This window comes from Columba livia, chromosome 1 (assembly GCF_036013475.1).
Source record: "Columba livia isolate bColLiv1 breed racing homer chromosome 1, bColLiv1.pat.W.v2, whole genome shotgun sequence".
NCBI classification, from domain to species: Eukaryota; Metazoa; Chordata; class Aves; order Columbiformes; family Columbidae; genus Columba; species Columba livia.
In genome coordinates this window covers 141446717-141459313 of record NC_088602.1, presented here as the reverse complement: position 1 = coordinate 141459313, position 12597 = coordinate 141446717, and the positions used below count along the sequence as shown (strand labels likewise).

General features: G+C 38.4%; 1 protein-coding gene across 2 annotated transcripts in view; it reads left to right on the top strand.

The window, feature by feature from the left end:
* LOC102092424 (potassium voltage-gated channel subfamily KQT member 1) overlaps positions 1–12597 on the top strand; it is a 492070-nt gene that overhangs the window by 264690 nt on the left and 214783 nt on the right. For both annotated transcript variants that reach the window (XM_021298409.2, XM_065033942.1), the window contains exon 13: positions 11428–11503. In XM_021298409.2, the coding sequence (XP_021154084.1) occupies positions 11428–11503 (76 nt within the window). The remainder of the gene's footprint in view (positions 1–11427; positions 11504–12597) is intronic.

Genomic DNA, 12597 nt, shown 5'->3' with positions numbered 1-12597 from the left:
AAGAAGATTTGTCAGATTATTGTCAGAGAACAGTGGAAATGTGTCAAATGAAATAAAGATCCCTTTGGATTATTATTTCTTTCTTTGAACTTACTTCTGTATCTAGATCTTAAAAACAGCCCTCATCATTGCTGACATAATTAATTGCTTGTATTATGTGTTCTAATTACTGGAATTCAGGTGGTTAGCCACCTAAATGAGTGCATAATTATTTAGAAACATTTGATTGCTGTACTGGCATTCTCAAGGCCCAATTAAAGAAAACAAAACAAAACCAAACAGAAAACAACAACAACAACAAAAGCAACAAAAAAAACCCCACATCAAACAAAACACACACAAAATCAAAGCCTAAAGGTTGAGACTTTGAAGCACTGATACTAATAGTTACTATCCTGTTAATTAGATCCACTTATATATTCTCAATACTAAATAGATATATTTGCTTCTATTAGACCTCCATTTGCAACTCCAGTGAACATAGATCTGATGATCTTTGAAGTGGAAAAGAATTATTTAAAATGGAGTTTTTCCATGAGAGAACTTTGAGTAGGAGAAGGAGTTTTGTGAATTTGATTTTGTAACAGAAGGATTTAAAAAAAAATCGTTTGATGCAGCCGCAGTTCAAAACACTGTGGTTGGTGGAAAATTGTGGAAGTCCGTATCAATGTTTAAACAATATCTGCCCAGCATGGTCTGCTGTTTCATAGGATCCACACCTTGGATGTGTCATTCTTTAATAGTATCCTGTAAACCAGCTTATGTCTTCTCTAAGGCACGTGGTCTTCATTCTGCACCAGATGATGCAGTGTAGAGTGTATGTCTTCAGGGTAGAGTCTCAGTTACTGGGATGAGAAAGGGCACAAACCAAAGAAAATGCATTCATTTCATAAGAGAATAAAATGTTTCCTTTCTGGAAACAAATGTGTATTAAAACAGGACAAAATGAAACATATTATCATTTCAGGCTCAAATACTTTTAGAATCTTTTGTTACATAATGACTTTTAAAATATTTTTCCTGTGAGTTAGAATGGGAACAAAGACAGGAAAATCAGAATTCCCCAGAGGATGAAGACAGAGATTTCCTCACTTATTTTGCAAAAAGTATTTTTCCTGTTCTTTAATAGCGAGTCACGACCACTTAGTATATAAACACCTTCCTTCTGTTCATCTACTGGCTTAGCTAAATGTCTGCCAGAAAAAAATGCCAAGAGATAGCATCTTTTCCTAAAGGTAAAGAAAAAATGTAGAATCTTTGAACAGAAAGTAAGTTCTCAATGAACAAGTGAAATATCTTGAAATAAGAAGCTCAGCAAAACTGCTTTCAGTGATAGTTTTGCAAAAGTGATGCTTGCAACATTTAGTAAGATGTTTCTGTAGTAAACCATTCATAAGCACTGCATGTTTTTCAGTATTAGACAAGCGAGGCACGTAAGATTTTTGTGTATGTTCTTACATTAAATACAGGGTAGAAAAATAGTAGGCTTCTGAGGCCACATGGAGTTCCTGTGAGGTTCTGTGAGTACTATCACGGTTGTCTTCAAAATAGTCTATGGACAATAAAATTTAAAAAAAAAAAAAAAAAAAAGGTCATTATTTTTGTCTGGTTTTGAAATGCCAGTTCCTCTAATGGTAAAGAGATATTCTCTCTTGGTACACGGGCTTGTAAGAACTGGTGCTGGAGCTCAAAAGCAGGTTGTGGTTTTGTGATGGGAGTTTGCAAGGCCATTGTGAGAATTTATGTGTTTTTGACAAAACCTTTGAAAGGAATATTTGAAGCTGATCAGATAGTAAGTCACATTTAGAGCTAGCTTTTGCAGATCTTTTCTGCTGGTATAAAGTGGTTATTGTGTACCAAAGCTCAATACCAGACAGTAGGGGAGGGTAAGGTGATTTTATTTTAAAACGCCTGGTTTCAGTGTTTCACACTGTTGTAATCACGTACACAGTAACATGTGTGTATCCAAGCAGTCTGCCCACCATCCCTTCATCCCAGCTGCACGTACCCAGGTGGGGAGCTCAAGATTTTTTTGTGACAGCACAGAGGGTCAAGTGATGCTCTCTTCAGTCTTCATCATGTCTGTTGGGATCTCCTCAGTATGGCGACCAGGTGCCAGTGAAACTTTCTTGCTTTTGGGAACCGACAGTGATCAGGATCTTTTACCTTTCCATGCTCTCCCACCTCTATACATCATTAGGATATATTCTCTGTCCTCTCTGTCCTTTTCAGGGTGTCTTAAGACTCCAGCCCTTTTCTGTGTTTTCCCACCATGACCTCTTAGTGGCTGGAGTCCTTTTTTCATTGTAGGCAGTTCCTGATTGTACACTGTTCTTTGTGTTCCCACAAGCACCTGCCATCCTCATAGGGCTTTTTGTGCTGTTTGTTTTACCCTTTCCAACAGTTCCACATGCAGACCTTCCCATTCATTCTCCATTCCTGCCAGTCTAAGCATTTCCATTGTGCATCTCTGTAGTTACTTGACAGCATGGCTTAAATCACAGGAAAAAAAAAAACAAAACAAAACAACATAATGATAAAAATGGTTTGGGATTTCAGTCTCTCCTTGAAATTTCAAAGAAAGCAGCGTGTTTTCTTGCCTACACCAGAGCCTGGTCTCCCTGCCAGGCCAGAGGCAGTGCATCTGACACCCCTGAAGGTCCCTGGTACAAAGACAGGGCTGGAAAAGGCTAAAATTGCTGCTAGTCTAGTTGGAGGGAGGAGCCTAGAAGCTGAATACTGACAAATCTAAATAAAAAAATAATGCACTTTTAAATAGTACATAGAGGTCTTTATATCAAGGCCAGATACCTTTCTGAAAAGTTACTTTAGTCCTACACAAGGTTTTTGGCTCAGGACAAGGGCAGCTGTGTGCAGTGCAACCCTCTGCACTGTTGAGCAGGTCACCTTCATGATGTAATGGTCCTGTCTGGCTTCAGATGCTGCGCATGTGTTGCATTGCTGAGCATCTGGTGAACAAGTAGCTAATTCCCAAATAGATTGCTCAGATGCTCGGGAGAGGAGGAGTAGAGGTTATGAAAGTGGAGAAGGGAATATGCCTTGGAAACCAGTCTCTGCTTAGGACGCAGTGGCATGGCAGTTACCCCAAGCCTGCAGATCAGTCCTCCTTTTTCCTTATCATCATTAAGGGAAATAGATATTGTCACTTTTTTTTTTTTTTTTTTTTTCCTGCTGAGTCATTCTATAAATAAAATAAATCTTCATTTGGGACAACCAATTGCCTTAAAATCCTCAGTGAAGTAAGCCTCATGACACCTCCATGACTTAGGTCACTTACTTCATAAACATATAAACTAGAGCATAGCCAGGTAAAAGGACGTGCACAAGATCACCCAGAGAGACAAAGGACAGCTAAATCAATCAATTCAAGAACCCAGAAGTTGTGTTTCCATAGCCCCTGCTGTAACTACTAAATCACAAGAGCTACTAAGGAAAGATCCTGCCAAAAGCTACTGGGTTTTGCTTTTTAAAACCATGAGAAGCATTTTACTCTATTCCACTGGGTCTCTCCCTAGTACTTGGTGCAGATTAATTAATGACTTATATTTAAAATAAATGTAAAGCCTTGGGTAGCCCAAAAGCCATTGAAGTTTTAGTTCTCAGAACTATCCCTTGTCTTGACTGTTACCCAGTTCTTATTCAGGCAAGATAGAAATTAAGATTAATGACCCCAAACAAACTGGTATTTCAGAGAATCAGTCTTTGCCAGGCATTATATTCTCATGACAGAAAATCATTGAGGCATAAATACAGTGCTCAGTCATTGGTGTATATTAACAACACCACGTTGTTCCCATAAATGCTGAATACAGTGAAGAGGAAAATGAAGTCTTAAAGTTAATTAATTTGAGCTGTGGCATTTTTTAAAGAGAGCAAACCAGAGCTCATAGAATAAGGCTGTAGCGTTCTAGTTCCCCCTGCATGGATGTGAATGCTATTCGTGTTCCAGAAAGGCATCTCCTCTGCTGGGAGGTTGTTTGAACTTGGTGATGGCTGATTGTCCGGTGCCTTTTACTAGCTCAGCATTCAGTTCTGTTGGCCTTTTTTAAAAGGCGAATTGATGAAGACCAAGTCTTAAAGAGAGAGAAGTGAAAAAATACCTTTATCTGCCAGGATCAGCAGCTGCTGTAATATGTGGGATTAAAACGTGTCATTGTCTGATGGCAATTGTTCACCTCCCAAGAAGGTAGTTGTGGCTAGATATTGTTTTCTAAGTAAATGAGTACTGGTGTAAAGAAGAGAGCATTTCACCTATTCTGGGACCAGAAGTAGTCATGGTACAGTGAGTGCAAGAAGTTATTGTGGCAATTTCTAGCAGCAGTTTGCTCAGAGGGAAAAAAAATAAATAAATAAATTAAAAAGAAATCTTTCTGTATTTTTATTTCCATACTGAAAAGACATCCCTATAACATCATCTTGTTTGTTTTGACACTGCAGGAAGAATGGAAGAAATAAAATGGCAGAAAATAGCCCCAGAACTTTTATTTTGCTGCCAACAAAACATAGAGGAAAGATGTAACCAAAATATCCAATGGTTACTTAACTCCCAGAGACAGTTCAGCTGATAAATTGTTGTTCGAGGGCAGTTGGGCTTCCAGACACAAGAGCGTTCTGTAGTAAGCTTAATTACTCATTTTAATTATGCATTTTAATTAGCAAGGGACTAACACAGAGCTTTTCTCTCACTTTCTCAATAAATCCACTTTGTAATATTACAGAACAAACTTGTAACTGAAGAATCCAACTGCCTAGAGATGAGGAAAACAACTCAAAGTTCAAGGTGTTTTCTTCCTCATTAATTCACATTCAGTGAGCAGGTTGCATATAACTCTGATTATTTTCAGGAACTTTCTACTTTTTTTTAAATTTTGTTCATAGACAACATAAAGAAAACACCCTGCCTTGCATCTTCTCCCAGCACTGTTTATGTCAATATATTGTCTGGCCAGTTGCTCCCTATAAATGATGTCTTAGTTCTCCCTCTTCCAACAGTGTTTCTCCTCAGAGCTGTTCTTCTGTCCCTGCACTGTCTTCCCTGCCATAATCCCTAGGAGCACTGCTGTAGGAAATCTGCTTGCTTTCTTATGCACTTCAGGGAAGGCCAGTTTAGAGGGGTACGTAGAAGCAGAGACAATTAATTGCATTCTGGAATTAATTCAGAGAGGCATCAGTGTATATGGGGATGGATGTGTGGATGGATGGGTGGATGGATGGTTGGATGGATGGGAGTGACCAACGTCACAAAATCTTCAGCAAAAGAACCAAGTGCCAGAATTATAGCCCCTCGTGAATATGTCAATTCTGTACTCATTTCTACTTTGCCTGGGACTCTATCTGCTGAGGAGGAATTTGCAGAATCTGCAGCATTCCTTCATAAATTGAGGCTGTCAGTAGAGCTTGGTGAAGCCAAATAGGCCTCCAGGCTGCTCTGCTTTGAGAGAAGAAAATCCTAATTTATCTATGGTTTTGAGCCAAATGTGACCTTGAAAGAAGTTCAGATAAGGATGTGGTTAGAATGGAGATGTGGTAGGTTTAAGGTGGGATTCTGATTACGAATAATGGCAAAAATAAAGTTGTGCCAACGTTTTTGGAAATGTTCTCTCATGTTTCAGTGCAAATGACATATCATAAAGTTTCCATCATGTAAGTGGTGGAAATTCTCCAAAAGTATCTGATCTTCACAAGGCTGTGATTAAATGTTACAAGTCTGGAAACCTCGTCTGTTACATTTATGTTGTACTTCTGTGCTGCTCCTGGCTTGGGATGAGCTCTGGATTCAAAACCATTGCCTGACATTTCCAGGTGTTTGCATGTCAATTTCAAGCTGAAACCTTCTCTTAACTTGAGCAGTTTAAAAGGCTCAAGGCATTTTGTCTGGCTTCACTTAGCTGAAGGCGGCACTGATTTTCTTTTCATTTATTGGTAGGAAGATTTTTCATTTGGACATTGTAAATTCCCTCACCATTTAAAACACATTATATAAGTCTCTTTTCTTTATGGTTCTTGTGATGAGAACCATCTCTCTCCACCATTTGTCTCCATCAATAGAAGGTCTACATACTGTGTGTGACTATATATGGACTAACTGCTGCACCTTTCTGTAATAAACTCTCTAGTTTTGTGTCCTTTATTGTTGCTGTTTTCCCACCCTTCTTGTCCTCCAGCAATTTATTGTTGCATGCTGTCCACATGATGAGATAATTACACAGTTTAGCTACACTTGAATATAGGTGATATTCTTCTGTGCTAAATGTTGCCCTTCACTAACAGTGGGATTCTGCAGTTTAATGAAAAATCTCACTTCTGAAAATGAGTGGCTTATACTGCGTACGTCTGGAGACAAAAAGTACCCTGTAACACCAACATCTATGTTTTACCACTGATTCTGGTAATGCTTTCAGTGCAAATAAGGCTTGCTTTATATTTTACCTAACAAAATACCAGCCCATTTGAGATGTGTGCATGAGAAAAATTAAAGTTATGACTGAGAATCAAAGTTCTTTCCAAGAAACATAGCTAGAAAGTGAATACTCTTAATCAAATGTGACGGGAAAACATGAAGGCAGATGGAGGGCTGAGCTTCTGAAATGACTTCTTTACACTTCAGTTGCCATCACCGACTTAGTCACTGTGCTGACAAGATTAACAACCCTGGAATAAATGATGATGTATTTTACTCTGGGCAGGAGTTACATTATCCAATTACCAGTATTAAAATATAGTTAGTGTGACTTTATATGCATTTTGCTGCTAAGGAATCAAAAGATAACAAATAAATGAAGCTCAGCAGTAATCCAAGTATTGTAAGCATGTATCCCCAAACCAGTTTTGCAAACTGGGACAGAGAGCTATAATTGACCTTGCTGAAGTGGCCTTTATTTTTTTCCACAGTTCATGATCAAAGTAGTTACATTACACTGAATAACTCTTCTAATTCATGACACCTGAATAAATGGTAGGAAAAGCAGCCTGGAATGCATGTTCCCCTATCTGCTGCCATCTTGCAGTGCAGCCTGAATAAAGTCCTTCTCCTTATCTCTACACTGAAGTCAACTCTAATGATTAAAAAATGCTTCTGGACTGAAAGGTGCATCACACTGATAACAGGCTTGTGTGGAGACATGAGCTGTGTCTCAGCATGCTCTGGAACTGTTGTAACTTTGCCTGGGTTTAAGGTCCATTTCTATATCTGTTTTTCACTTAAAATATTCCCTGGCTGTTCCAAAGCACATTAAGCTAAAAGTTGTTGAACTCCATACAAAAGAAGAAAAGAAGTATGTCTAAACTGGCCAACACAAGCTTTTAACAAACAGAGTACTATATAAAATAAAATTTTTAAAAATCCCTATGGATAGTTTCCAGAGTTGATTTCGATTTGATCATCACTGTTTCCTTCTCTGGTTCAGTTATTTTCAACTGAAAATGTCTGGCTTCTTTGGCTTAAGCTACTGCCTTCGTGCAGTTGAAAATAAAATAAAATAAAGTCTTTAATGCATCGAAGTGTTTTAAGCTAAAAGTAGTGGCTTTTCACAGTGCTCTCTGAGCCACAAGCACAGGAGCAAACCTGGGGCTGCAACACCTCCTCAGCACACCATCGTCCCACTGGGCTCTGCAGCTACATAGACTCAAAACCTGCAGAGGAGAAGGTCAAGTCAGCCAGCAACAATGGGCCCCTTTCCTCCTCATCCACTCAAACAGTTGCTGGGGAGTTACTCAGCATCACATCAGGCTGGGGGCTGCTTGTTAACATACATGTTCCAGGCCCTCCACCTACCCTTCTTTTTCCCTGCCCTACCACAGGGATGTGACAGCCCAGGAGTGCATCAGCCAAACACATTGTAGTTGAGGATAGGTTTGACTGCCTTTAAAACTGAGCATCTTTCTGAGCAATCAGGTAACAGAGAGGTAAGGAACACATTCTGTTGCATGTCCAAGGCTTGGGTCCCACTTGAGGACATAGTTATAGATGATGTCAGTATCATTTAATGGATCTAAGCACATGTTATTTCAGCAGACATTTCATGGTATCCATTGTAGTTACAGATGTTACCAACTTCCATTATTGATTTCTTAATGTGCTCATAACTTTCCAGAACCATGATCACTTAATCTTGTTCTCGTCATTTTATTCTCCTTTATAGTCCTTCCAGGAAAGGTTTTAACAAAACCTTCTTATGTATTGTTTAGGTTAAAAGATGGGAAAGTACTCCATTGTTTGTCAATAAACCTCTAATCATATTTTTTTGAGCAAAACATAGACAAAAACATCCAATAGTAATATGCCACCTCAGCATGGACCCCATCCTTACCAGGTCTAGAGTATATGGTTGGTTTTATGGGTAAAGCTTTGAAACAATTTAAATAATTTTTAATATACTGGAGAGCGTCTCCTACCGTGTGTGTGTGTGTGCCACTGCCCTCTGCTGCACAGAGGCAGGAGAGCTTGCCTGCTTTCATAGGGGCGGAGGTGTAGTCACTGATTCACCCATATTCCTCCTTAGAGTAAGTGCTCAGGTCCTGCTGACTTCATCTGGGGGCTAGAGCTATGAAAGTAGTTAAATCTTCACCTCCATGGGAGTTAGACACCATAATACCTGTGAAGATGTGTCCATTTCTGTCTTCTGTCAGTAGAATATACCACATGGAAAGATTGTGCAAGTATGGTGTCCACCACAACCCCCTAGGTTGTTGTTTCATGAGCTGCATGTCTCAAAATGTCTCAGAAGTTCACTGCAAGCAGTGTTGTGTTTCTGCTGGGGATTACTAAAGCAGGACCTAAAGTACCTCTGTCCTTTTGTTCTCTCCAATCATATGCTCTTGGCACGTAACACATAGGCACCCTCCAGGCTGAAATGGTTTTGCCCAGTCTGAATTTTGGGGCTAAAATATAAGAATTAGGACAATAAATGCATTGGGTTAAATACAGGGATAAATGTAACCTGGCCAGTAATAGGTGTAATTATCCATTCTGGACATCAGTGCTAGGTAACTATGAAAATCTATGAAAATCTATTATTAGGATCACAGGCAGCCATACTGCCACAACCTCCCGCTGGGAGGACAGCTCTGCTTATGATACAGAGCAGGAACTTCAACTCATCTGCAGCTGCTCTCTGTCATCTAGAGCTGCTATGCTTCTTATGGATTTATAGAAGCAATTAAGATAACTCAGTCTATGGATTTGTACCTTTTCACGCAGTATTTTTTCATTAAAGCCAGATTTCATGTAGCTCTGTCTCTCAGTTTAATACTAGTGACCATCAAATCTGAACAGTAACTTATTTTTCAAGACTTGCTCCCAATGAGATTGGAGTAAATTTTGACGGTTGGAGCAAGCCACTATCAAGTGCTTTTGAATCACAGTCAGGTGATTTTCCTTGCTTTATTTCACAAATAAATAGCTTTTCTCTCTAAAAATGATGCTTGTTCAGTTGTGCATCAGGTTCAAAGAGTCAGCCTCATGGTTTTAGACACTTAAACTTGGTAATACATTAGAGAAAGTTCTGTAGCCCTGATTTCTTCTCAAGGAGGGCAATTAGGAGGAAAATACTGCCTTGTTTTATTTCCATCTCTGACTTCTTCAAGCATGTCTATTTGAGGCTGTTTAGATGATACATGAACTATTTCTTATAGATTACCCTAAAAACACCCAAAAATCTTAAGCATATGTATATGGAGTTTCACATCATTTGGAGTGAGAGGGTAATTTCAAGCTTTTGTCTTAACTAGTACACAAAGAAAACAGTATAAACCCTAAACTTTAAATTGTACTTATTTTCTGGATGCAAATATATATGTGTATATATATATATATATAACTTGTACAAGCTGACAGACAAAGATTTCTCTATCAAACATGTGACATTTGCAAGCAAAATGCTGTTGCTATTCTAGTCACTGGCTACAGGAGCTCAGCTGGGGCCCGGATTGTCAAGCTGCGAGCTATTCTTTCACTATAATAAAGATCCTGTAGGCTAAACTACTAGTAGGCCATCAGTGACACTTCTGAAATCCCTTTGATGGGCTACACAAATGCAAAGATTCGTACTTAGCAATGGTGCTGATGGTATAGAAGTTCTTGAATCTGCTCACCCTGTCTTGTCTTCTGTGTGTTTGCATGTGTGAGTGTGTATACATGTGCATGAATATACATAGATATTTGAAGTGTGAGGATTTATGCAGTATAACCTGAGTTTCATGCATAATTTTGCATGTTTTTAATATTAAACTGGGAAGAAGTAGGTGCTTAAAGCTTATTTTAAAAGCCCTCTTCCTGTAGTATCTCACCCAATCAGAAGCACTAATTTCATCAAAGAGAAATTATAAAAATGAAAAATTATGCTAGTTCTTAAATACAGTCCCTGTTTGTTTAGCTTTTATTTATTTCACTTTGAAATAATGCACTGTAATCTTTCCACTTTTTAAAGACTTTATCTCTGAAATGTGGCATCCAAGTAGGTGGCATTTTCCCTGGTCAGATACACTGGGAAGAAGCAGAGATTGTGTTTCAGGGGACTTGGGAAACTTACTGGCAAACTTTCCTAGGGTTATCATCCCATGTTCAAGATGATGTCTGTATAGAACATAGACTTCCTAACAATGCTGCTTCCTTAGAAGGAAAATTTTGTTTTCTCTGTCTCACTCATTTTTAATAAATGAAGAAGTCCATGGGGAAGGAGTCAGTCCTTAAATAAAATACTTGTTCTTATAATTACCATATTCCTGTTTCCTTTCTGCCCTATCCAAAATTCACGGTAAATAAGAGGGTGTGGTAACTAATTGCAAGCTGAATGGCATAACTAATGTTACGCAAATACAGTGTCCTCTGAGCAAAGTGATATTGCAAAGTTATAGTATGTCAAGTTCTGTGTTTGAATACCAATACAGCCACATGTACACAAAGTCTTGTGTGCCAAGAGGGTGTGTTTTGCTGGCTTTATTTTTTCTTTAGATGGGATACTTCAATGTTCCTTTCCTTCCTAGAGAATTTAAAGTATTTTTTAAAGGGCTTAGTTTCTGTGCAATAGAGCTTATGGGCAAACAGTCAATAAAAACAAAATAAGGAATACAGTCATGGTTCTAAAAACATTTCAAATTCTTCAAACTGATGCCAATTGTGTGCATTGACAGTAATCCTGTCTAATCCCCTCCACACATGTAAACTTTGTACACCTGCTTTCGTTGTCTCACTTACCAGTTTTTATACTTAGAACCACAATATACAAGACAGTACAGCAACAGAATAAAATGCACATGTACACACAGTGTGTTATGGCACAATTTTGCATCGCAGACATATAACATATTTTTAGGCTTTGGTGCTTAGAGTCAACATCTTCCATTAAGTTATTTTTCTTACCTTTTTTTCCCCCTCTGGTGCATGTCTGTATTTGTGTTTCTTGGCAGTTTAACTGAAGCGCATCGAACAGCTGTAAAAGTCATCAGGAGGATGCAGTATTTTGTAGCCAGAAGAAAATTTCAGGTAAGCAGCACCATTATACATAAGTACAAATTGTAGGCTTAAGTATATGACACTGAAAGTGCTCTGAGAGTCAACTTGGTTTTGTGCATGAGATTGTAATAAGTCAAATGTAGTGTTTAGGGTCTCGGCCTCATACTTAGCTTATGTGGATTTTTTCATAGCAAGGGCAAAACTATCAACTATCTATGGGTATTGTATGATATGAAAAAACTTCTGAATTTGTGGAGTCAGCATAGTTACTTTTCACTTCTCATTTTTTCACTGCATTTGTTTTGTTGGGGTTCTGTTTGTTTTATTGTACTGACTAATATATGATCTACTTACCCACCTGCTAGAAGAAGCGAAGCAAAGACTCTGTTGAAGTGTCTACTAAAATACTGTTGCTGTCTATACCGACCATTTAATGACTGGTTCAAGAATGTTCAACTAATTGTGTGCTATAAATGGCTGACAGATCAATAGACCTTAATGATGAGCACAATGCTGTGTAAAGCTGCTTTCACCTTTACAGCCCACATTTCCAAATTTGTTTCCCAGAATTGGACATCATAGAGAGAGTTTATTTTGCAACATCATGAGGCATCTGCCCTCTATAAATTTGCTGTCTTTATGAAGTCTTAAGTTAAATTTCTCCATCAGGTTGCAAAGTACTCTAAGTAGATGTGCTTATTTTGCCAGTTTAGTAAGGTCTATTATGATAAAATTTGTTTGGAATGTGACTCTGATATCATCATTCTCATCACTCATGTGCTGGTGAAGCGATGGAAATGAATAATTAACTCCTGAACTGATTTTCAAAGCTCCTTTCATTTCCATCTGAAAGTTCATGCTGTTTTGTCCAAGGTGGTCCACTGCAAGTTAATCAACATTCGTAATTCTTTTGAAGAGGTTTTAAAAAGGTAAAACAAGAACCTAAATTTCAAGCAAGTTTGATTACAGCTGAGCACTTAATTGCAAGGGTTAGAAGTCTGAGATAAGCTCACAGCAGTCCAAAGGCTCTGAATTAGGGGAGACAGAATAGCACATACATTTTCAAAGCTCATGGCAGAAATTTATCTACAGCTGGCCTTACCTTATGAAAACGAGGATAAGTC